At 39.9% G+C, this 26,379-nt stretch overlaps 1 protein-coding gene and 1 long non-coding RNA gene across 4 annotated transcripts in view; one reads left to right on the top strand and one right to left on the bottom strand.

Moving 5' to 3' along the window:
* Hook3 (hook microtubule tethering protein 3) overlaps positions 1-26,379 on the top strand; it is a 90,246-nt gene that overhangs the window by 15,956 nt on the left and 47,911 nt on the right. Inside the window, exons 3-6 of the mRNA XM_059244773.1 lie at positions 11,229-11,301; positions 14,099-14,149; positions 19,909-20,041; positions 25,750-25,817. Coding sequence (XP_059100756.1) covers positions 11,229-11,301; positions 14,099-14,149; positions 19,909-20,041; positions 25,750-25,817 — 325 coding nt within the window. The remainder of the gene's footprint in view (positions 1-11,228; positions 11,302-14,098; positions 14,150-19,908; positions 20,042-25,749; positions 25,818-26,379) is intronic.
* LOC131894499 (uncharacterized) lies at positions 815-25,770 on the bottom strand. 3 transcript variants are annotated; one of them, XR_009374926.1, is made up of 5 exons: positions 25,594-25,770; positions 23,680-23,838; positions 8,615-8,664; positions 7,096-7,167; positions 815-1,512 (listed from the first exon to the last, which is right to left on the bottom strand). It is a non-coding gene; the product is annotated as an uncharacterized LOC131894499 (long non-coding RNA). The 3 variants fall into 3 exon arrangements; XR_009374928.1 differs by lacking the exon at positions 7,096-7,167 and having other exon boundaries at positions 25,594-25,767; XR_009374927.1 differs by lacking the exons at positions 815-1,512; positions 7,096-7,167; positions 8,615-8,664 and adding an exon at positions 22,791-23,005 and having other exon boundaries at positions 25,594-25,760.

Genomic DNA, 26,379 nt, shown 5'->3' with positions numbered 1-26,379 from the left:
CCCTGTCTCGGGGAGGGGAAAAAAAAAAAAAAGTAAAATTAACATATACCCTTCAACATATCCAGGTTCACAATCTCAAGAAAAATCACATGTCAAAAAGTTCTAGAAAGCTGTGAAAAGCAAATATATACTTTCTTTAGGGCCTTGTGAAACCACATTTTGAGGAAGTTGCTAAGTTTCAGTAACAAGTAATTTTCACATCAGTTTTATCTGCTCCAAAAACTCATGCTGTGGACAGAGTTTCCCTCAGATCTCCAACAGAGCTCTATACACACCATTTTCCTTCAGCCAAAACAGGCACTGTCCCTTTAAGATGTTAGGAGTGTGCTGCATGCCCTACTGTGTGGTGTCTTCACCAAAGAGGACCACATGTATCTAGGTGTTGCCTGCTGTGGTCAATGACCTCTTCTCTACATTACTCCCATCCATCCCTTTGCCTTCATTCTGCCAGCTGTGTTCAGAATTCCTGAAACTAATGGAGTCTTTGTATTCTGAAATGATGCAAAGAGCAGAGAAAGCCCACAAGTGCTCTAGTGTGCAAGCACCAACACCTGCAGTCTGACCTGGACTGAAACACCACTGACTCAGCAGATCAGTAGTGATGTCTCGCCTGAAACAGAGTGCCTGCTGTTCAATAGCTAGCAATAAATGCCGAGTTTGGATTGAGACTTCTGGATGTTTATTGTATATGTGGCATTTTGCTGAACCGGTCCCTTCAAATTCCTGATCTATTTAAGTAGATCTCTCCCTCCCACCCCCATGAACTGCTTGTCCATGGTCCTGTCTGAAATTTACCAAAGAACTAGGTGGAGGATTGGGTCTTGAGGATGTCCAAGATGGACTGCATCTTTTTGAGGTTGGCCATGAATACTTTGAAAATACAAAGTACCTCAAACTAGATGTTACAACTTTTGTGTTATAGGTTTGTCATTGATTTGAGGTTCTCAGAATTACTACTAAATGTCGTCCAGTTTTGAAGTTGTGTCTTATGTCCACCAAGAAGCTTCAGTGACTCTTGGCTTTAACACATCATTTTATAAATGAAATAATTTCTTATATTCACTGGAAACTCTGTCATAATGCTGTCCCAAAATTACTAAGAAATGTGTCTTAGTAAATCTTCGAATGTAGCAAACACATCCAAAGTTATGTCAAATGTTGGCATTTCAGTATAGCTGAAGAAATCAGAACTGTTCTAACCGTATTTTCTTATCCTACAATTTAGAGCTTTTATGGAGATTATTTGCCCTTTCAGTACCATGAACAAAGTGCTCTCGTGGGGACAGATTATTCAACAGTAGGGTTTCTTTTACCATCTTATCTTCTGAAAGAAATTGACCCTCGCCTTTTTGCCAACTAAGTTCACGAGCTGTGGGTCAGCTGCCACGCTGCTGAGGAGGAGATGCTGAGGAGGATGCTGGGGAGGAGGATGCTGAGGAGGAGGATGCTCCACAGCTCTTAAGGCAGTGGAGCTCCTGCTTCTGCTGTGGTTCTTATTCTTTGTTTCTTCCTCTGGAACAGAATAGGCGTGTGTGAAAACAAGCTAGAGGGACTCCTGAGGAGGGAGGAGGTCCAAAAGGGGGGCCCCGGGGTTAGTTTTTTGTTTTAGACCATACAAAATTTCTTACATGGAAACCAACGTTTTGGAAACTTCTGTAGCCTTTTCTGTCTCCCTGCCCCCAATGTTTCTTCTAAAACAACCTTGCTTTCCTTCAAGTTTCTTATGATATCTGTTGGAGAATCACCTTTTTTTTCCCCTCACCATTTGCTGTGTCAGATAGGAAGGCTACTAATTTTTGTGTTGTTTATATTGTCTGCCACTTTGCTGGAAGTGTTTATCAGATCCTTTTTCTCTTAGAATCTTTAGTGTATTGTGTATAGAATCACATCATCTAAAATAAGGATACTTTGCCCCTTTATTATTGAAAATGGTTGGGTTTTTTTTTTCATTTCTCTGTTTTCTAAGTGTGTGTGAACAGTTTTAAAAATACTTATTGGCTCTTTGTATTTCTTTTTTTGAAAAATATTTATTTAGTTCTGTGGCTTTTTTATCAATTAGATGGTTTGTTATTTTGTTGTTTAAATTCGAGAAATATTTTTTTGGATTTATTTAGTGTGTGTGCACATGCTCATGAGCATACCACCATATATATGTGTAGATCAGCTTGGTTCTTTGGTTCTGCCGCATAGGGTCCCTGGGATTGAACTTAGGTCATCAGACTTGGTGATAGAAACCTCCACTCACTGAGCCATCTCACCAGTCCCTCATTTTTTGAGTGTTTTTAACTAAGCTTTCGGAAAGATCTTAAATGTTTTTATTTTATTATGTGTATAGGTGTTCTGTCTGTATGTGTGTCTGTGTACCATGCACACACAGTGCTTTGTCTGGATGTGTGTCTGTGTACCATGCACACACAGTGTTTTGTCTGGATGTGTGTCTGTGTACCATGCACACACAGTGCTTTGTCTGGATGTATGTCTGTGTACCATGTACACACAGTGCTTTGTCTGGATGTGTGTGTGTGTGTGTGTGTGTGTGTGTGTGTGTGTGTGTGTGTGTACCATGTACACACAGTGCTTTCTGAGGCCAGAAAGGGGTGTCAGATCACCTGGGACTGGAGTGAAATGCATCATGTGTGTGCTGGGAATCACCCCAAATCCTCTGGAAAAGCAGGCAGTACTCTGAAGTAAGCTATCTCTCCAGCCTTAATTTTTAAAGATTGTAGATATTAATCCCGTCTGGTGAATAGTTGGCAAAGATTTCTCTCCCATTCTTTATTTTTCTTCACCTTAGTGCTTTTCTGTTTGCAACACTTTAAATTTAGTTGCTTTTCTCCATTTCACTTACAGTAAGAGCTGCAGCGCTTACAGTGGCGCATATATATATATATATGCTCTTGGCTCTTCATACCCTCTGACCTTGTTCACTGGTACTCTTTTGCAGTATCTCCCTTGATCGTCAGGCATGTGAGGTCATCATCTACTTCGGGACTTACCCTCAGCCTTTGTGATGTTCGCCTTTTTCTCAGCATAACCTAGTCCAAGCCCTCTTTAATATTTACTAAAGCCTTTATATTCCACATCTCCATCTTGATCTATGGATTTTCAGAAAACATTTGTTGAACATGTGAATATAACATTGCCTCTAAAAGAAAACTTTTATCTCCTTTTAACCTTTATTTCAAAGTGTTTACATTCTTATTTTCCATATCAGATACCAATTGGGCATTCTGTTGCTCAGTGTAAACCTTAAGAAATTAGCGGGGGTGGGGGGTGTATAGATAAGACCGAAAGATATAAAATGAAGGTCTGGCTCTGGGCAATTGTGGGATGCCTCATAAATCAATACTTTTCTTGTACCTCCCCTGGTTAGGCTTTTGTTTGTTTGGTTTGGTTTGTTTTTTGTTTGTCAACTTAACACAAGTTAGAGTCATTTGAAAAAGGGAACCTTAATTGAGACAGTGCCCCTCCCAGATTGTCCTGTGGGTAAACCTATGGTGCATTTTCTTGATTAATAATTGATGTGGGAGGCCCCAGCTCACTGTGGTCTGTGCCACCCCGGGTGATCCTGCATTGTATAAATACTGTGCTATAAGCCATGAGAAACAAGCCAGTAAGCAGCCTGCCTTCATGGTCTCTGCTCTGGTTCCCTCCAGGCTCCTGCCGGGGTTTCCCCCGGATGATGCTGTGACCAGAGAGCAGTAAGGCAAAAGAAACCTCTTCTTCCCCAAGTGGCATGGTGTTTTCTCGCAGAAACAGAATAGTTAACAGGAGTAAGACAGTAGCCGAAGTTGTTCACCTGTGCTTTAGAGACGACTCTGCACAAGCATGTGCTGCTTACTTACTTCAGTGTTCTGACACAGTGGGGGCTAAGTAGAATTTCTGTTTCTCTTGTCATTACGGCTGTGAAATCTAATTACGATAGTGTGTTGTCTAATACACATCTTGGGTATTCAAAAAGCCACTAGGAAACGTATCAAGACCCCATCTCAAAAACCAAGCACAAAACTTCAGAAAGAAGTTAGGAAATAGTCATACCTAGGATAAAAGACAAAAATCACAGTAGGTTTAAAGGTCTAACTTGGCTTTTATAGCCCATTCCAGAATTAGCAATACCACATTTTATAACAAGTGCTCCAGTGATTCTGGCAATAGAGATGGGCTTCATAGACTGAAGGCCAGAGTGTATAAACTGGACAAAAACATTTTGGTTACATCTTTTCTGAAGGTTAAAGCAGGGGGCCTTTAACTTACCATGCCAGCTAGAACTAGAGATTGTCTCTCATTCTCATGAATTCTTAGTTTAATAGCTTACCTTTGGCTAACTGATGTGTGACTAGATTTTGGTTTGTTCTGCTGGGCCTAATATAAACTCAATCCAGACCAATGACCTGATAAAAAATTTTATCTAGCACTAAGGATCTTTCTAAAAAACACTAAAAGTTTGCTGATGAAAATGCTCGCTTAACCAGGCTGGGCTGGGTGTTGTGGTACAACGCCTTTAATCCCAATACTTTGAAGGCAGATGTAAGGGATCTCTGGGAGTTCGAGGCCAGCCAAGACCCTGTCTCAAACAAACAAAACCCATCTTTTTAAAGAAGTAGAATCAAAATATATTCATGTTAGAGCCCATATTAATGTGTAGGGGTTTGTAAAGAGTATTATATTAATTTCTTTTGGTTGTTTTTGTTACTGAAAGCATTTGACTATAAGAAAACAATACATTTCTGGAATTATATTAGGGATTAAAATTAATGTGTTTTTCCTTCATCTGAGCTGTTAGAAGTGTGAGTGCAGGCAAATAAGTGCACTGCTGGTTATGGAGATGGTTTTTAACAGGTGTCAGGGCATCGGTGGATAATTTGTTACTTGTGAAAAACATTCCCAATGAGATTATTTAGTTGTTATTTTCATATCAATATCAAGCCATAATCTCTAAAGAGTTGAGAAAATTGCCTTTATGCTGTGTGAGTCTAGCCCAAGACCTTCAATAGAGAATATTTAGAAATTTTCTACAATTACAAACTGCTTAAGCAAAAGTCACAGCTAGAGATGTTAATCTCACCGATCAAGAGTTAGACCACTTCTACAGTTTACAGCCAAATTTGAAGCAAGCTTTAACTAGCCGGGTGGATGGGCTCTGGCCAGGTCCATACCCAGATTTCTGGGAAATGGCCCTGAATCAGGGTTTATAGATCAGCTTAAATATTTCCCATCAGGTTCAGTCAGGAGCAAGTGTACAACCTGACATACCTCCAGCCTACATCCAATCAGGGGCAAGTGTGCATCCTGCCATATTTCCTGCCCGTGAACCTCCCACCCACATGTGATCAAGCACATCCAATGCAGATGGGTCCCACAAACTTGTTGAGGGGAGGAGTGAAAACACATGTGGCCTGGTATCTCCATAAACCACAGCCTCCAGCATTTCAGGAACTATGTGTCCTTGGACAAGGGGCTTGCAGATCAGAGGCATTTTTCTTTCATCGATCTCTATGGTATGGTAATTAAAACTTAAAATGTAACTCTGGCTCTCACAGAGGCCTGCATATAGAGTCAAAGTTTATTGCTATTTATAGCCCCACTGGGGAAAGAAAAAGTAGTAGGAAAGAAAGTTGCAGGTGAATCTCTGTTTTGAGACAGGGTCTTGCTACATGGCTCAGATTTACCTGGAATTTACTGTGTAGTCCAGGTTGACCTCAAACTCCCCTTTCTTCTGCCCCACCCAGCCTCTGCCTCCTAAATGCTAGGATTATAGCTTTGTGCCACCATGCCTAATGTTCAGACTCCTATTCTTGGTATGTTTGCTGAGGTAGTAGATTAGAAGCTTACTAAATATGTGCTAACTACTTTGCTAAAATGTATTGGGAAACTCCTTGTGGCAGACGTGAGGTATTGGGTGGAATAACAGTGAATAACAAGTGCCAGGATTTAATTAAATAGAGGGTACCATAAATGATGGTTTTCTTTTTTTCCACTTGTAACAGTTTAGTGAGATGATTAGCCACTGAACCTCCCATTTGTGTTGAGTTCTGCTTATTTGTTTTAACAAAAAGTGTATGCTCTTAACTCTGCTACTTAACTGTGATTGAACTTGGGGAAATTGCTTCATTTCTGAGTCTGATAGTTCTTACCTGTAACTTTTTTTTTTTTTTTATTTCCTTGACAGGGTTTCTCTGTGTAGCTTTGGTACCTGTCCTGGATCTCGCTCTGTAGACCAGACTGGCCTCAAACTCACAGAGATCCACTTGGCTCTGCCTCCCGAGTGCTGGGATTAAAGGTGTGCACCACTACCACCTGGATGAAGTGACAGATACCCGAGAGAAGCAATTTTAATGGAGGAAGGGTTGAGATTAATACAGTTCAGTGGTAAATTACTTGCCCAGCATGCACAAGGTCCTGGGTTTGACCTCCAGCATGGTTCAGGGGTGGGGCATTTAATCCCAGCACAGTTGCAGTATTTAGGAGGCAGACACGGGAGGATTACAAGTTCAAGGCAGGCCTCAAGCTCCAAAATAAGCGTGTTTGAAGCCATCCTGGGCTACATGAGACCCTGTCTCAAAAAAGAAAACCTGAATCAATCAATGAATGAATAAGTAAAATAAAAGGAGAAAGACTATTTTGGCTCACATTTTCAGAGGTTTTAGTTCATGGTCTGCTTGTTCCTGCTATGAACAGGAGGATATGGGTGATCAAAGCTCCTGATGTCACAGTATCACGAACTGGGGGCCAAGCCTTCCCCCAAACCTTTCTGGAAACTACTTCATCTAAACCAAAGCAGTGTTTTAAGATTTTTAAAGGGGCTTTCTGGTTCAGTGCCTATGGCTTTTAGCAGTAAACCACATAGCACCAGACTATGAAAGATTAATATTTTACTGCCAGTGATTGTACCTTTCAGGTGATTTAACTGTCAAAAATAACATTTAAATTTTTCTAACATCTGAACTGATCTTTAAAATCACTTTTTGCTGTTGTAGTAGAATCCCCTTGGTTTTCTTTGCATTGTCTGTTTTCTAAGAGATGTTAAGCAAAGAGAATGCCCGCAGGAGGGACATGTCTGCCAGTTCTTGGAGGTCCGCTCATCTGAGCGCTCACCTCTGACAAGTGCGGTGCTTCTTTCCCTGATGATGTGTGTGTCCTACTTGCAGCCGTCCGTCCGTCCCTCTTCTTAACCACATGTAATAGGATCAAGGATGAAAATAGACTTTGGCCCATGCTCGCTGGGTTTTATAATGAGTCAATAACAGCCAGTCTTATTTAGAAGTTGTAAAGACTTAGGACATATCTATAGCCATTTCGAGCTTTGTATTGGGAGAAACAGGAAGAGGTCAGTCCACAGAGACAAAATGGTATAGATGGGGGAAAAAAAGTAGAAGAAAGCAGTCTAAGATGCTTATTCCAGTATTTGTGAGGCCCAGCCATCTTTTAAGTACTAGTACACACCTCTTCTTCTTCCCCCCCCCTTTTTTTGTTTGTTTTCTCTTGGTGTAGAAAACCTTGCCTAGAAACTCTAAATTAAACTTAAAAACAAAAATAGATGAGTATGACTGTCCACATGACAGTTAATGAAGTTAGCTCTCTTTTACTACATATAAATGGATCAGATACCCAAATATAAGAGCTAAAAATACAAAAAGGAAAAAAAAATTTAAGGAGTAAGTCTTTGTAACCTTGGCAGAAGAGTCCTAGATAAAAATGCTGTAAGTACAAGGTAGATAAATTGCACTTTATCAGACTTAGAAACCTTTGTATGTACAATACGCCATCAAGAAAGTGAAAAGGAGGGACTGGAGGGGTGGCTTAAGGGTTAAGAGCAGCTACTGCTCTTGAAGAGTACCTGGGGGGTTCAGTTCCCAGAACCTACATGATGGCTTAAAAGCATCTGTAACCCCAGTCCCAGGGGTTTAATACCCTCTTATAGGGTATCCACATGGCGCGCTTATATACATTGAGGCAAATATTCATACACATAAAACGTTGGAAGATTTTTGCTGACTGATAGAGGTGTCAGTCTCCCGATGGCCTGGCAGTTTATCTCAGTATCTTGACAACATAGGGCTCCCTCCTCCAGCAGAACTTCCTGCCTCTAACCCCCCTTATCTGGAGAATGTCCCTGAGCCTGAAGGACTGACCTTATCTAAACCAGACGCCTGACTTATCTTTAGCTTGAACCCTGACATAGATCCCTGCTAGAAGGCTCCCTTGCTGCACAGATGATAACTAAGACTTGTGCTAGGAGCCTTATGATAGGAGTGTGCCACTTCACGCAAATTAGGGTTTGTCCCCAGGCTCCCCTCACTATATATTCTTTATACTTTGGAATAAAACTGAGCTGATTCACCGGTCTGTCTCCTGGAGGCCTCCCTCCGTTCATGCTCATGGGCTACCTACTAAGCTTTCTGTTGCCCACTACTGCCTCTTGCCCTTTTGTCCTAGTGGCCGATAGGCCACGAGGGAAAGAGGACCCCCATACATAATAAAATAAAAAATAAATTTAAAAAGAAAGTGAAAGGGCAACTAGTGGGACGGCTCATTGGTTTACAGTGCTTGCTGTTCTTGTGGAGGACCAGCATTCAGTTCCTGAAACCGCTGTTGGGCAGTGTAAAACTATTACCTGCATCCGCCACCTGAGGATCCAGTTCCTCCTCTGGTTTCCATGGGCACCTGCACACATATGTACACAAACACAAAGTTTTTAAAGTGAAAAGAAGTCATGAACCACCACAGGCAAGTTTTATGTTAAACAGAATTATGTGACCCAGCAATTCCACCCCAGATGAACTATGTCCATACAAAAACTAGTACATGACTGCTAAGCATTGTTATTTATAATAGCTCAAAAGTAAAAACAACCCAAATATTCATCAGCTAATGAATGAATAAACATAATGTAGTAGTCATTTATCATAGAAATCATTTGTGAGAAATGCATCTTGTGCAAACACAGAATAGGCCATACAATATTGTGGGTTCACTGTAGTTGACCGTGGATGGACATGCTATGTGGGGCTTGGCCATTATCCCTAAAGCAGTCAAGTCCTGGTACATGCTACATTACACAAAAACCTTAGAATCATACTAACTGAGAGAAGTCAGACATAAATGATCATATGGTTTGCTGTTTTGCTCATTAAAATGTTCAGGGCAAAGAACAAAGAAAGAAATTAGATTAGTAATTTCCAGAGGTGAGAAAATAAAAAAATGAGAAAGGTGCTAGTGGATACAAGGTTTACCTTATTTTCTCCCTTTTTTTTTTCCTTTCTCTTGTGTATGCCAGGTGCTCTTGCTCCATAAATGTACATATAGATGTCTCCAAAAGTTGACATTGGATGTCTGACCTTGATAACTTTCCTATCTTGGATTTTGAGACAGTGACTCTCATAATTTTTTATTCTGATCTCACTGTTTCAACCAAGGGATCCACCTGTTTCTACTACCACCCCCAAGCCCCTTCCCCCATGGAGCCTGCTCCCTCTATACTCGGGTTGGACACGTGCCTCTGCTCCTGGCTTTTACATGGGCACTGAGGATCCAAACTCCTTTTACCCACTGAGCCATCTCCGTCACCTACACTTCCTCTTCTGTGAAGACACAGAAGCTTTAACATGCTGGTGAGGGTTGTGCAGTTCTGTCAGTATTGTATTCTGAAGTGATTTGTGTACTCTAAATGAATAAATACCTGATATGTGAACTATATCTTAATCGATTTTTAAAAGTAGATAATGGCCCGACGGAGTGGTGCATGGCTTTATCCCAGCATTCGAGAGGCAGAGGCAGGTGAATTAGAGAACAGCTTGGTCTGCATAGAGAGTTCCAGACCAGCCAAGACTACACAGTGAGACCGTGTTTTGTTTTGGTTTGGGTTTTAAGGTAGATGAATTAGGAGGCTGGAGAGATGGCTCAGGAGTTAAGTGTGCTTCCTGCTCTTCCAAAGGACCAAGTACAGTTTCCAGCACCATATCAGATGGTTCACAATTGCCTGTAACTCTAGCTCCAGAGGATCTACTGCCCTCTTCTTACCTCTGTGCACACTCATTCACATACACATACCCATTATTAAAATAATAAAAATAAATTTTAAAAAGATGAATAGACAAGTTAGTATGTTATATAGTGGTTAAATATAGGTTTAAAATGATTTTGATAGATACAATTTATAACCTTTTTATATATACTTATTACTGAAATAAGTACATTTATTTTTGTAACAAAATTTTTAATCCTAAGTAGCCAATTGCTTGTTTTAAAATTAGCTGAAGCTGGGCGGTGGTGGCGCACGCCTTTAATCCCAGCACTCGGGAGGCAGAGCCAGGTGGATCTCCGTGAATTCAAGGCCAGCCTGGGCTACAGAGTGAGTTCTAGGAAAGGCGCAAAGCTACACAGGGAAACTCTGTCTCGAAAACCAAAACCAAAACCAAAACAAACAAACAAACAAAAAATTAACTGAAATAAAACTTATTACTGATTGAATTTCAATTACAGTAAAAATTGAAATGTAAATCACTCCCCTTCCCTCACTAACATTCCTGTCCCAATACTCTTCTGTAATTTGGTTGAATAGATAGTTATGTTACGGAAAGATCTTGGACTTAATACTAGCTAGACCAGGACAAACAGATGTTCCATTGTGCTCTTGGACAAATCATTTCTTAGAGCTTCAGTTTGAAAAACTTAAAGTGATATTCATGCTGAGTTTGAGAAGTTTGGGTAGGTTTTTTGTTTTGTTGGTTGGTTGGTTTTTCTTCCAAATATAAATATAGGAGGATTTCCTAGGAAAAATAAGGATGTGTATATTTAGGGTCTACCCTTGTTTGACTATATTTGCCTATATAACTTCATTTTTACTTTCTTGAGATCGTGTGTCTTTTTAAAAAGGTTGTCATTGTTTTTTACTTGTTTTAGATAGTTTTATGCTATCAACAACTCTAGTTTTGTTTGCTCAACTATAACTCACTTTTAGAATATATTAACTATCTATTAACATTGTACCTTTTAGTTTTTTAAGATAAAATATCCATTTTGTAATACAGCTTCTATAACTAATTTATTACCAAAACTATTCAAACTGATTTTAGAAAATGTGCTATTACATCTGGTCTCATAGATTATTTAATGACTGGTATGTGGCATATACATATTTTTATGGCTCACTTAAATGATGACATGAGATGGGATTGGGTGTAAGCATGACAGCTACGGGTCTTAATCCAACTTTTCTTTACTTGCAGAGATCCTGCATATTTCGATGATAATTGGCTAAACAGAATCAAAACTGAAGTGGGAGACAACTGGAGATTAAAGGTATTTCTTTTTGCTTTTACAGCTGTTAAATCTTTAAATATTTGTGTTACTTAGGGTTTCTATTGCTGCGAAGAGACACCATGACCACAGCAAATCTTACAAAGGAAAACATTCAATTGGGCCTGGCTCTGCCATTTACTCTCTGTGGCAAGTGGTATAAACTTGCTATGGAGCGCTTCTTCAATTGTATGGTGCCATTGGTTAAAATAAGATAATGTAGCATTTTGCCATGGGGAAAACCACTATTTTAAATGACTGTATCAGTTTTAAGGTATTCCACTTTCAGATGCTGAAGTATGAAAAACAAACAGCTTAGAAGAGCAAAAAAGGAAATAAATGATGTATTTTCCAAATCCAAATGTTTCCAGAAACACAAAATGTTAATTTTATTTATGATACTGGGTTTTGTTTTTGTTTTTTAGATAGTTTGCTCTACAGCCTTCATCTGCCTTGAATTCACAGTGTCCTGCCCTCACCTCTTGAATTAACAGACATAAGCAAGCACCCTATGCTTGTTTTGTTGTTTTTAATAAATACCCAACATTTTGGTTCATTTCTCTCTTTAAAATGAATGTTTTCAGGGGCTGGAGAGATTGCCCAGCACTTTAGAGCACTTGTTACACTTGTTACCCTTGCAAGGACCTATGTTAGGTAGCCAGCGATCCACACGGTGGCTCCAAATCACCTGTAACTGTCATTCCGAAACCCCAGCACCCTTTCTGACCTTGGAGAACACCAGGCACACACGTGGTGCACACACGTGGTGCACACACACACATGGTGCACACACACGGTGCACACACATGGTGCACACACATGGTGCACACACACGTGCACACACACACATGGTGCACACACGTGGTGCACACACACGGTGCACACACACGGTGCACACACACGGTGCACACACGGTGAACACACACGGTGCACACACACGGTGCACACACACGGTGTACACACACGGTGCACACACATGGTGCACACACATGGTGCACATACAAGCAGAACACTCATACACATAAAATAAATATTTTTTTTTCTTTTTAAAGATTTTATTTATTTATTATGTATACAGTGTTCTGTCTGCATGTATCCCTGCAGGCCAGAAGAGGGCGCCAGATCTCATTACAGATGGTTGTGAGCCACCATGTGGTTGCTGGGAATTGAACTCAGGACCTTTGGAAGAGCAAGCAGTGCTCTTAACCTCTGAGCCATCTCTCCAGCCCAAAAACACCAGGCACACACATGGTGCACATACAAGCAGAACACTCATACACATAAAATAAATATTTTAAAAAATGCTTTCAACCAGAAGGTTGCAACTAAATAATGCAGCCTCTTTCATTTGATAACCTCAGGCTATATTGTCTTTCTTCTAGGACACACCCAGTTACAGGTTGAGCATCATCAGTCCTAAATCCAAAACACATCTGATCCCAAGCATTTCATATAAGGAAGCATCATAACTAACGTATAAGTACTAACATTGAACATATTCAGCTAGATCACAAGGATGATTGGCAGAATATGGTACATTTAACCCAATACGAATTTGACTATATGAGAAGGGTCAAAAGCAGATGAGAACTTAAGAGTTTTTAATCAAATAATGCAGTGAATCTGCCTGTCATCTCACCCAGATAAAAATGGCCAGTGAACTTAAGTTCTGGAGTGAGTTAATACACTGAGACACTGTAAGACTCCTCCGCTTACCTCATTTATGGTCCTCCTTAAAGCACTAGCAAAACTTTTGCAATGCTTAATGTTAGTCTGTTTTAGTATTTCAGGATGCAGTAGTAATTTTGTTGTTGTTGGGGAGGAGTTGAGACAGGAATTCTATGTGTACCCTTGGCTATCTTGGAACTCACTCAGGCTGGCCTCGAACTCAGCAATCTGCCTGCCTCTTCCTCCCGAGTGCAGGGATTAAAGGCATGTGCCACCAGGGTTATAATTATTCACTTTGTTTAGTATTCAGCTAACGGGCAGCCTTTTCTTGACAGTGGAGGAATTTGGACATATATTTTCCTGGATTAAGACGACAAGGGGCTGGAGAGATGTCTCAGCAGTTAAGAGCTGTTCTTCCAGAGGACCTAGGTTCAATTCCCCAACTTCCACAGCAGATCACAACCTTATGTAACTCAAGTTCCAGGGAATCCAACATGCATGCAAGCAAGCAAAACACCCATATATGTAAATTAATTTTTAAATTTTTTAAAAGATTTCCAAGGATAAGTTTCACAATAGTCTCTGTTTAATACTCTGAAGTTAGAGAAAATAGCACGAATTTAAGTTCAGGTCTTTAAGAATAATACATTTTATTTCCTTTACTTATCAAAAGTCTGTATAATCTGTTAGGTATTATTCATTTCCCCATAGTGTTATCACGAAGTAATAGTCTTTTCATGATGTTGTTACTTCAAATATCCTATTAAGTTTTATTTTTTACACAGTTTAAATATCCATTATGTGAATTGGGCCAGAAGTGTTTCAGATTTTAGAAGAGATTTTTGGGGAGATTTAGGGTTTGTTTGTTTGTTTGTTTAGAAAGTTGCATAAACTTGACCAGTTGAACATCCCTAATCTCAAGATCTGAAATCTGAAATGCTCCGAAGTCCAAATGTTTTAAAGTATCAACATGCTGTTCCAAAAGTTTTGGAGTTTGGCACACTTTAGACTTCCGAGTTGTGGTCTGGGAATACTCAGCTTGTACTTGCTCTGTGATTCACTGGAGGTTTTAATGTTACTCTGTACTAAGATCTGTGCTTGCCTTTCACCCACTTCTTCTCTCTCTAAACAGATTAGTAACTTAAAGAAAATTTTAAAAGGAATCTTGGATTACAATCATGAGGTAAATTTTTTTTTCTCATTCTACTTGGAAATATTACAGAATAGTTTAAATTTTTTGTAGTTTCAAGCTTAAGAAAAAACATTTTAAAATTAATAGTTTGTATCTTCCCCTATATAGCGTTGGTTCAAATAACCAGTCATCTCTTAGGTGGTGAACACACCAGTAATTTTCATTGTTATGAGTAACTTGTGCATGGTTATTAAAATATGTTAAATTTTGTTTATACTATACTCTTTTCTTTCTGTACTTGTGAAGGTAGTTTAGCGCTCGTTTGGACTGTGGTGATTGGCTCTGCAGCTTGTGTTTTATTCTTCAGCAAGCTCCTGGATCCTAGGTGAACTCTCCTCATCCTCTGAGATCAGATATATCAGAACATAGGCATGGGGAGATACTCACGCAGCAGAACTAATTAATTTCATGATCACAGATGCCAATAGGACATAAAATTGCCTAGAAACGTGTTATTTTCTTGGCATTTTCCCCCTGCAAGCAAGATAACCACGTTTATATCTATAGCGTCTAATCTTCTCCATCTTAGTGACTTTATCACAGTGGTTCTCAACTTGTAGGTTGAGACCCCACAAGGCTTACATATCAGAGATTTATATTACAATTCATAACAATAACAAAAATACACATATGAAGTAGCAATGAAATAATTTTATGGTTGGGGGTCACTACAGCATGAGAAACTATATTAAAGGGTCACATCATCAGGAAGGTTGAAAACTACTGTTCCATCACACCCAACCTAGAATGCAAGTGTCAAGCCTTGTTATCATTCTATAGTCCTTCCCATGGTTTTCAGACAGGCTTACTCTAGAATACAGGTTGTCCAGAAACTTATTTTGTAGCCCAGTGTTACTGAAATTCCTTCCCAGGGAGAGATATAAGCAACATCTACCCCTTCTTTTAAAGTCCCAATGACAAATGGAGGCACAGTTCCACCCAAGTTCACTCTTTAGAAACCAATGCGTTTATTGGGCTTCCTTACAGAGCATAGGTGAGGGATTACTAAAGGGATGTGGGTGCTTCTCTTCCCACTGCTAAAAAGGCCACACCTGAAAAGCCTTTACCCAGAAGGGGTAGATATAGTCTTCCTTGGCCTATATATACTACCCCTCCCAAGTCATGTACAGTTAAGGCAGAGTTGCACCTGGAAACAGCTGGATACTCAGGTGAGAATCTTGTGCCTTCTCACTCCTCTGTTCTGAGGTATAAATCATCAGCAAGCTCAGCCAGCTGGATGATCTTTTGCAGGTGATGCAGCTGAGTGCTCCAAGGTGGCTTTCTTAGCTTAGGGGACAATCACTCACTGCACCCAGGTTGGCCTCCAACTCATGGACAGTCCTTCTGCCTCCACTTCTCTTGTGCCAGTATACTAGTATGGGCCATCATGTCCTGCCTGATGATTTGATTTGTTTGTTTTCCTATTTGTTATTTTTTTGAGACGGAGTTTCATGTAGGCCAGGCTAGCCTTAAGCTCAATATATAGCTGAAGGTGACCTTGAACTTCTGATTTTTCTGCTTCTACCTTCTGAGTGCTGGGATGTCTTTCTTTTAATATCATCAGCAAAATCTATTAGACCTTCAAAATGGAGCTTTCTCCATCTCTGCTGCTACCACCCAGAACCAAGCTGTCCTTAGTTTGTACTTCGACTGCTAAAATAGTAGCTGGGGGCAGTTTAACTTCACTGTTCTGTAGTTCTGTCCAGCCAGGACAATTGTAAAGAAGTAAAACAGAGAGTACATTAATTTCCATTTTAAGTCTTCCATGTTTCTTTGGGTTGTTTGTGCAGTCTTGCTAGGAAGATGTTCTCACACTGGGCTATACCCCTAGCCCTGTTTCTTTTCAGATCAGAAGGGTTTCATTAATTTGCACCGTTTGCCTTGAACTTTAGCTCAGACAGGCTTTGAACATGATAGGCTTCTGCACCAGTCTCTCAAGCAGCTGGCATTAAAGGCCTGTGCCACCAGACCAGACCAAATTTGCATGGTTTACTCTTTTGATTTTTTGAGACAGGGTTTCTCTGTGTAGCTTTGGAGCCGTCTTGGAACTCACTTTGTAGACCACCAGGCTGGCCTTGAACTCACAGAGATCCACCTGCCTTTGCCTCCCCAGTGCTGGGATTAAAGGCCTGTGCCACCACCGACTGGCTCAAATGGTTTACTCTTACATTGAGGATCAGTCTGCGTTCTTGTCTTATGCAGATTTATTTGGTTGCCTCACCCCTTATATTATTAGTCATGAAACAAGGTTGGGTCCAGACCTGACATAGTCATTGTTCAGTTCCAGCCACCAGCAATGCTGTGTTGTAGTGAGCAGTTAGTTTGTAATCATCTCAAATAACTTAAAAATCAGTATTAATTTTCAAGAAAATTGTTGTATATAAAAGAGCTCTTGGGGTAAGTATTAGACATCTTGAACAAATGTGCAGAAGACCGTAACTGTTGGGGTGGCTTTCTTTTGTTTGTTCTTTGGCCAGAAGTTATTTGTAAGGGTACTAAGAAGTGATATTTACTACATCTTTGGGAATTATGAGAAGTAATTGTTTTTACCCTGAGCACCATATTTGCTTAATTTGAAAATTAAAAGTTGTAATTTTCTCAGAAAAGTATCACAGTGGAAAGGAAATAGAAAATGTGTGTCAGAAAAGATCATGGTGATATCTTAGGAACTGCTTTGCTGCATGTCACTGTAGTTTGGTTGCTGTATGCTGACCACGTGGAGTGCTGCCATCAGTATTTCACAGTGAGAGACCCAGGCTCAGCTACCTCTCTGTACATACCTCTTCTCTTTCTCTGTTATCTTTCTGTTTTTCTCACCCTCTTGCTCCACCGTATTCCACAAAATCTTCCTTGACGATGCTTTGGACTTCCAGTCGGCAGCACCATTGTGTCCCAGTCAGCGTGACCCGACTATGCTCTTTGTGCTTAGAGAGGAGATAGTCTAGTCTCTGCGTCTTTGGACCTTTCCTTACGTGCTTTTGAAAGCCTAGTTAGATACCAAGTGCTGGTGAGCAGGACTAAAGTGTTCAGCATTGTTACTGTTTTGCAACTACACATAGTGAGTCCTACTACGTGATTCACTGCCAGCCTCACCTTTTAACCTTTTAACCAGTGTTCTTTTCCTTTTTCCCCCACTGGCTGTAATTTGTAATTAATTGTTTTTTTCTACAGTTACTTTATTTGCTTTATATGTCTTTTACTCACTCCATATACTTCATGAAGGTAGAATACTTGTTTATTTTAAAAGTTTTGTAAAATATTCATCTTTTGAAACAGTATTAAAACAAAAAAACAAACCCAGGATCTCCTGTGGACAGGCTGGCCTCTCTCTGCCTCTGTATGTAACCAATGATACCAGCCTGAGTATGATGAGGTCCATTTTAAAATTCAGGGTTTTTTTTTCAAACTCTAGAAAAGTAACGTGATACCTGTATCGTCTATTTTGTGAATACTCAGGGGGTTCTGGGTTAGGACCTGTTGTATAGAGATTCCTGCAGTAATGCATAAGGGTGCTCATTCTTAACTAGAATCAACAAGAATAGTAAATAAGCTTCTGCCTTCTGAGTGCTGGTGTTAAAGGCATCCCCACATGTCCAGCTTCGGGTTTACTGTTATATTGATGAGCACATTTTAACCGTGCCATCTTCAGAAGTACATGCTGAAGTTTAGGCCTTGACCTTTATTTCTTCTTCCTTGAGAGTTAGGTTGGCTGTGAGTGGAAGCCATTGCGGCCTTGTTCACCAGCTTCCTCTAGATTTGCTGCTGAAATCTCTCACGTGGATTCCCATTCCCTTTTGGTGACTTCTTTGTTGAGGATTGATTTGTTTTTATTTATCTCTAAGGGCTCATGAAAATGTGCTTTGATGCGAGGTGCATTTTGAGCATGGGTTTTGTTTTATTATGCTTGGCCAACACTCAGCAAGTCCTTAAAAAACTGAATATCTACCAGTTTTAGGAAATTTTTTTCTACTTCATTTTTTCTGTTTATTCTGCAGAACTCCCAGTGAGACTTTAAGCCTCCTGGATTGATCTTTTAATTACTCAGATTTTTTTTAATTACTCAGTCGAATTTTCTTTTTACTGCTTATATTTTTTATCTACTCCTGAGATAACTGCATACCTTTCTTGCTTGCCCATTGAAACTTCCTATTATATTTTCTATTCCCGTGAGTACATCTTTATTTTATTCTTTTTCCAACCCTTTTATTCAGTTTCTTCCCAGTAGACATCTCTGTTACAATTTATGTGTGTGTGTATATATATATATATATATATATATATATATATACACACACACACAATTAATATATATATCAAAAGGATATATATATATCAAAAGGATATATATATAATCTCCTTTTGAAATGGAGAAAAGCAGGGGAGGGGAGGCCCTTAAATATGAGAGGCCTTTCTCACTCGGGTGACATTACTTAAGGGACTAGGGTCCCTGGCCACTAAAGCTACCCCAGGTTAGTGGCTTCTGTGTCCTTTGTGTTGGGAACTCAAAGATGAATTTCACAAACAACAGAAGGTGAAGTTTTAGAAAGGAGTTTTATTATAGAAGATAGCTTAAGAGGAGGGAATCAAGAAAGGGTTGCCACTAATGGCCCCTGTTTCAGAGTTAATAAGGCTTTGCTGGGTTGAGGCATGGGAGGGAGCTTCTCAGGCCAGTTGTCCCACACAAGGTATTCATTAACACGTTCACAACCTGCTGGCTAGACTGGAAATTTGGCACACCTTCAAGGATCAGAGAAGCACCTGGTCACGCACTGGCTTCCAGGCAGCTGTGCTCATTAGGTTGCTGTGTAAACTTAGAAGAATGATAGCAAGAAACTAGAACACAAACCAGTGCCTCTGAACATTTTTGGCGTTTTGGGCCTCTGGTCAAGACAGAATTGTGATGGAACCAAGTACAGCCCTGGCTCAAGGACAAGAAACAGGACTGCTGGTTTTTGAGGTCTTCATGAGCTGCAGAACAGTTTCTTTTTCCTGTTTTTAATTACTGCTGGAGAGTGATTTACCAATGCAGAGGAGGAATTAAATTGCATTGATGGTACATTCCTGCATAGCCAAGGGTAACCTTGAACTTCTGGTTATCTGTCTCTTCTGAGTGCTAGGATTATACCCATGCACTACCATGCCTAGTTTATGTGGTGCTAAGATTGGAAGTAGGCTGGTGCTCTACCAACTGGTCTACCTCCCTGCCCCCTACAGGGCTTTCACTGACAGGTTATCCAGCAGAGAAATTCCCATTTCTTTGCATAAATTATTTCCTTTGGAACTAAATTCTCCATTAATAGGATCTTCCGTTCTCATTCCTGTTAAGAGTATCTCACTACCAACAGTTTTAGAGACAAAGTGAAGGGTAGCAAGGGAGAATCTCACTTTGGTAGTGTGAATTCTTTAATCCCACATGTTTTGGATGTCCTTTAGTTTAGACCATTCTGGTTATAATTCATCAGAGAGCAAACATCTAAGCTTTCTTAGAACATCAGAAGGATCAATAGTGTATGGATTTTTGTTCAGTGTACATACCACTTACCAGATTAGGGACTAAGTTACTAGGATACATGATAGTTGTGATTTAGATGTGGGAAATAAGAATAGAAATTGGGAGTGAGGTTGGCAAGTTGACATAACAACTCTGGCCTTGACAGTGAATTTCTGGTGTTATCAAATCAATGTCTATTAAATATTTTATTTGGTGCTATAAATATGAATGTAATTATAATCTCTTTGTCTCCATTCAGATTTTAGGACAGCAGATTAATGATTTTACCCTTCCTGATGTGAACCTTATTGGGGAGCATTCTGATGCAGCAGAGCTTGGAAGGATGCTCCAGCTCATTCTAGGCTGTGCTGTGAACTGTGAACAGAAGCAAGGTAACTAATGAAAGTAATATATATTGTGTACTTCATATATAAAGCACCAGGATAAATAGCATCTTTCCATGGCTACCCATCTCCTACAGCTTTGCTGGTATTTTGCCTTCAAGTTTAAATGAATTCTGAAAGGTAGTCTAATTTTGTTTATGGTCATATTCCTTCCCTTTCTGTAAGACTGTATAATTGAATAATTTTTGTATTGTTATGTTTATTTTTTATGCTGGCTGTGGAACCTGGTGCTTTGTTCATACTAAGCATATATTATACTATTAAATTACATCCTTAGCCTGAATACATTCTTCTTAATGCATTTTAACTACATTGGATATGGTGACATTTATTGTTATTATTAAAATATCTATTAATTTAGTTTGCAAAATGATAGCTTAGGAAATATTTCTGTGCTTCAGAATAAGAACACAGACCATAATGCCCAATCACCCCATGTTCAAATATAGTTGCACTCTTACAGTCTATGGAGAGATACGGGGCAAATCTAATCTTGATTTTATTTTCTTAGGAAATGAACATTTAGTACTTACCTCACAAGATTATTCGGGGTTCTAAGTAACAAAACATATAAAACAGCACAATATCTTGCACATAGTAATGTTTCAAACAATGTTAATTTCATGGAAATGTGATTTTTTTTAAAATTTCATGGAAATGTGATTTTTTTTAGGTATATATGTTTATATAGTGTTTTGAAACATTAATTCCATTTCATTTACGTAAGTTCTAATAGCCACAGTTTTATTTTTTTGAGACAGTATCTCACTGTGTAGCCATGGCTGGCCTGGAACTTGCTATGTAAGCCATGTTGGCCTCATACCCACAGAGATCCGTCTGCCTCCTGCGTCCTGAGTGCTAGGATTATAGGGAGTGCTAGGATTATAGGGAGTGCTAGGATTATAGGGAGTGCTAGGATTATAGGGGGTGCTAGGATTATAGGGAGTGCTAGGATTATAGGGGGTGCTAGGATTATAGGGAGTGCTAGGATTGTAGGGAGTGCTAGGATTATAGGGGGTGCTAGGATTATAGGCATGGCCACCATACCTGCCATCGTCACAATTTATTTTATTGAAAAACTTTTTCATGCAATATATTCTGATCATGATTCCCCTCCCCCAACTCCTCCTATATCTTTCCCATCTCCACAGGCATGCAGCTCCTTTCTCTCTTTAAAGGAAAACAAAAACAAAACACACACACAAACAACTGAAATCCATAAAAACACAAGATGATCAACCATAATATACAGACAAAAGATGAGTGAGAAAAGATTTTGCCCAATCAAAGCAGTAAGAGGCAAAAAGTCTACAACAGTAACATTGAGTTCATTTTGTGTTGGCCATTTAGTGCTGGGCATTCAGTGTGGTTTAATATACCCAGTGAGATCCATTGGAGAAAACTAATTTCCCATTGTAAGTGAATTTTTAAAATGTCACTTACTAGATGGCATTTATGGGATGAGTCATACTCATTCTATAAATATATGGCCTGTAAATTAGTAATACCACTAATTAGACTTCGAGAAGTTAGTGAGTTTTTAGTAGGTTAAATTCAGATTGCAGATATTAGAAAAGGTACGGTATTTTTATGTGTATCGCAATTCCACTTTGTGACATTGTTGAAATTACTTGAAGACCAGCTTTGATACATAGGTAATAATGTTCTTTTTTATTTTTAGGGTTTTTTATTTTATCCCTTTGTAAAATGTGACTTGTTTATATGGGGATCACTTGTTTAAAATACATTCAAATTTACCATACATAAAGTAAATGCATTACTTTTGCTTTTTTTTGGGGGGGGAGTGTTTCTGTATCTATATGTGTGTGGGGGGGGTGCATGGTGCATGCACATGGTGTGTGCCTCTCATGCATTTGCATACAGAGGCCAGAGAAGGACACTGGACTTCATCTTCTATCATTTTCCACTTTATTCTTTATGACAGGGAATCCTACAAACTTTAAGTTCCCTGTTTGGGCTAGGCTGGCTGGCTAGAGAGTTCCTAAACTCTGCCTGTCTGCTCCCAGTTCTGGGGTTACTGGCATGTACAGCTGTCCCCATCTTTTATTTGGGTACCAGAGATTCCAACTTGGGTCCTAATGCTGGCACAGCACTCCTACTCACTGAACCATCTTCCCAGGTCCAAAGTAGATTTGATTTATGTCACAGATATTTCCTGAACTAACATTATGGAAGAGGACTACAGTACCAAACAAAACAGGCTCAGGTTCCTTCATAGAACCTGAGTGGAGAAAAAAAAAGTCATAGCACAAGTATTTACAGAGTAATGATAAGTAATCTGAAGGTAAAATGTAATGGGAGAATCTAGACATGGAGTTAGGGAAGTTATTTGAGTAAAGTTCTGAAGGATGGTTGGTTAAAAATAACTCAAAGTAAGAAATACTCAAGTTAACTTTTAGAACCTTAAAAACCCCACAAAACTAATTGTATAGTAAAGAAAGAATTGAGAGAAGTGTTGCTGGAGAACCAGGGGGTCAGGAACTATTCAAAACGATAAATAGTATTTTGTAATTACTTTAAATTGAAGCTGAGGGTTTTTTTTTTCTGTTTTTTGTTTTTTGTTCAAAGCTCCCATACCCCATTCACTCTGACTCCCATTCTTCTTCTTTTTTTTTTTTGGAAGCTGAGGATCGAACCCAGGGCCTTGCGCTTGCTAGGCAAGCACTCTACCACTGAGCTAAATCCCCAACCCCAACCCCAACCCCCCCCCCCCCGACTCCCATTCTTAGGATTGCTTTAAATTGTATTTCCTTAAAAAAGAGTTTAATGATGACACATTGATAGCCCCAGTCTAGTCCAGGTAGCCATTATTGGTAAGGGTTGATGGGTGCACCAGCTGTGTCGTTCCAGAAGACAGCAATGCCCAGCACTCCTTCCCGTCCTCTAGTGCTTACATTCTTTCTTGTCCCCTGTTCCACAGTGTCCTGGAGCCTTAGAGGGATGATACAGAGGTCTCATTTCAGAACTGAGCACTCATCAGCCACTTACTCAGTTAGGGGTCTCTGTATTAATCATATCAATCATTGCCCATTGAAAACAGAAGCTTTTCTGACCAAGAGTGAGAACAGCACTGATCTATATGTATAAGCATAAATGTTTAGTGACTGTATGATGTCATTTCCATATAGCAAAACAACAGTAGTAAGTTAACCCCCTCCAGGGACTGTGACCTCCCCAGCCATGGGCTTTTGACCAGAATTACAATACCAAATATGGTTTCCTCCTGTGGAGCAGGCCTAACATCCAGGTAGAAAGTGCTTGACTACTCCCATAACACTCAGGCCACCATTGCACTAGTGGTCACAGCTTGTCTGGCAGAGTTCATAGCTGGTTCAAACAGTTGGTGCTTATATCCCTTAGTGCTCTGTACAGCCCATTCCAGCATTATAAAAGCTAGCCAGTAAGGAAGGAGGAAGGTTCCAGTTGAACAAGATTTTTAAACTTTCACTTACCTAGATTTGCCATATTCTCTGGTTTCAGGAATACAGTAGAGAGCTAAGAATCATGTAAGTGAGTTTCTTAATCACTAATTATCACTGTGAATGTCTAATGTGGGTAGATAGACTAGGAGGTTCTCAGAAGTGCTTCAGTAATTTACTACCTACCTGTGGATGAGATATTCTCTGCCTTTGTCCTTATCTCCAGAATCTCTTAGCTATGAAGACTCAATGAAACTTCGTCTGCATCTGCTTTGTGTTGAGACATTGTTTCCAATTGGAAAAGTGAAAAGTAGTCGGTGGGAGCCAGACTGTATTTGCTGACCTCTAATTGGGGCAAATAAAATAGCGGTCAGTTTTAAAAGACAGAGATTAGTAGTAAAAGGCACACTGATAATAACATCAACCTTGTGTTTTGGGTTTGTTGGGGGATGGTAGGATTTTTTTAACATTTATTTATGGGGGGCACAAGAAGATGTGCCAGAGTGCATGTGACGGGCAGTGGACAATTTGTGAAAGTCAGTTCATTCGGTGGTTCTTTCTTTCTTTCTTTCCACTCTGGATCGTGGGATCAAAGTCCAGGCAGCAGACTTGGTTGGCAAGCACCCTTACTTACTGAGCCCTCTCGCCAGCCCAGGGTGTCTGCTTTCCATCGGCTACTCTGCCAAGCAATAACAGAACAGAAAATACTTTTTGTAGATTATAAGGATGGGACTTACAAATATTACAGGATTTGCCAAGTTTCTTACTTGTAATGAGTGTAGTAGATGTAGGGAAAACTTTTATTTCTTCAGCCCTTAAGCTTTCTATTCTTTGTATTAAATCATACTAAAAATTTGATAAAATTGATGGTGAGCTCCCTTACGTTGTATGCCTCATTCTCCCGCATTGCCTCATGGGTTTCTACCAAACAGTCATACGTCATTGTATTTTTAACTTTAAGGTTTGAAAGCAGTGCCTATGAATTTAGCTGTCATCACCATATATCATTTAGTTCTTTACGGTGTTCGCGGGGAAGGGCCTTGACGTGGCAACACCGCTTCTTAACTAACGCTTCCCCTCTCATACCTACTAATGTCCTGACCTCTTTTTACTGTTACTTCCTCATTTCCCCATACCAATGCCACTGCGTCTTCTCTTCCATGTTCATTCCTAGTCTTTGATTTTGAGGATCTGACAACCACCCGAGTTGTGCTAGTTCTTGTGTTTGATGTCATAGTGTCATAGTGGTGGTGTTAAAATACTTAAAACAAAAACCAGTTACCTGCTGTGGGGAGGATCATGGCCAGCATTCCGGCAGATGGGTGTAATGACAGTGTTTGTACATTTCAGAAGTCAGAGTCGTGTTAATTGATTCTAGTGCTTAAGCCGCTTCTGTCATCCACTGTTGGATCCAGAAATAATGGAAACTTAGCAAGGCTTTGTCAAAGGAAAGAAATACTACTTCTAGAGTGACTGCACTGAGACCCTCCTGGTTTGAGCCAGGGTGAAAATGAGGATGATGTGCTTTCTGCTTTACATATAAAGATGCAGGCTAGCATTTGAAAGCCTAGGATTATATAGTAGTTCAATTACGGGTTCAGTGTCTATCTTAAATTCATTTTAGTTATTTCTTTCTGTAGTTAAACAAAATGAAGGTAAGAAATTGATATAACTTAGTGCTTTGATGTCACATAAGAATAAAACCAGAGTATTTTCACCATGTAACACAGAATAGTAAAAAAGATAACCTTCAGCGTGTGTGGAGAAAAAGTGATGTGGTTGTTTTCTGCCCTGACTTTGGGTCTCACTGTCCCACTGGTTTATCCTGATGTGCACTCACGCCGAAGCTGCGTCCCTGACCTTTACCTACAGCATCAGCTTGAGAGGACATGGTGAGAGGAGCCAATTGTGGTAATATGTCCCAATAATCCAAGTACTCCGCAAGAGAAAGGCAGGAAGATCACAAGTTCAAGGCCGAACTAGGATTCAAAGTGAATGGAGGACAGCTAGCAAGACCCAGTCTCAACCAAATAAACAAATGCAAGAACGAAATATCTTTGGGGAAAAAACTTAATATTTTGGTGTTCAGTCTTTGCTTACCTGGTCACATATTTGGGCAGAGTAGCCACGAATACAGGATTCTGACAAAGATGAAACCCAGAGAACTGCTTGTAAGGGTTTGTAGAGTACTAGCCTTCAACCTCTTGAGCATCCTTTAACTTGAACAGTGACATTCCAGGTTATTCTTGTTTGCAGAGTACATTCAAGCCATTATGATGATGGAGGAGTCTGTTCAGCATGTCGTCATGACAGCCATTCAAGAGGTACGTTGATTAGAGCTCGGCACTCAAGTTGGTGACCAATTAAAGAAGAGAACAGGGGTTCAGACAGGATGAATAGCCACTTGAAAAAAGATTTCCGATTTGCCGGGCAGCGGTGGCGCACCCTTTAATCCCAGCCCTTGGGAGGCAGAGGCAGGTGGATCTCTGTGAGTTCAAGGCCAGCCTAGTCAACAGAGTGAGTTCCAGGACAGTCAGGACTGTTGCACAAAGAGACCCTGTCTTGGGGAAAAAAAAAAAACCTATTTTTGTTGTGTGTACCCTACATCTTAATTAAGTTTTAAAATACATTGTGTCTGTTGTGTGCATATTGCTTTTATTCATTTAGCAAACACTTAGTTCGAACCCAGTGTACACTGGAGACTGTAGCAACTACTAAGGATACAGTTGTGAAAAGATATTCTCTCTGATAAAGTGTGTGTGTCTCCCTCTCAGAGTCTCAGAGAGAAAATGGTCAAAAAGCATTCATACAGTTTTAAAAGTACCATAAAGGGGGGTGGGATGGGAGTGCAGAGCCATCTGAAGGGAACAGCTTTAATGGATGGGG

The sequence above is a fragment of the Peromyscus eremicus genome, chromosome 17 (genome assembly GCF_949786415.1).
Source record: "Peromyscus eremicus chromosome 17, PerEre_H2_v1, whole genome shotgun sequence".
NCBI classification, from domain to species: Eukaryota; Metazoa; Chordata; class Mammalia; order Rodentia; family Cricetidae; genus Peromyscus; species Peromyscus eremicus.
Note: the sequence above shows the minus strand (reverse complement) of the source record. Positions and strands in the feature narration are given on the sequence as shown.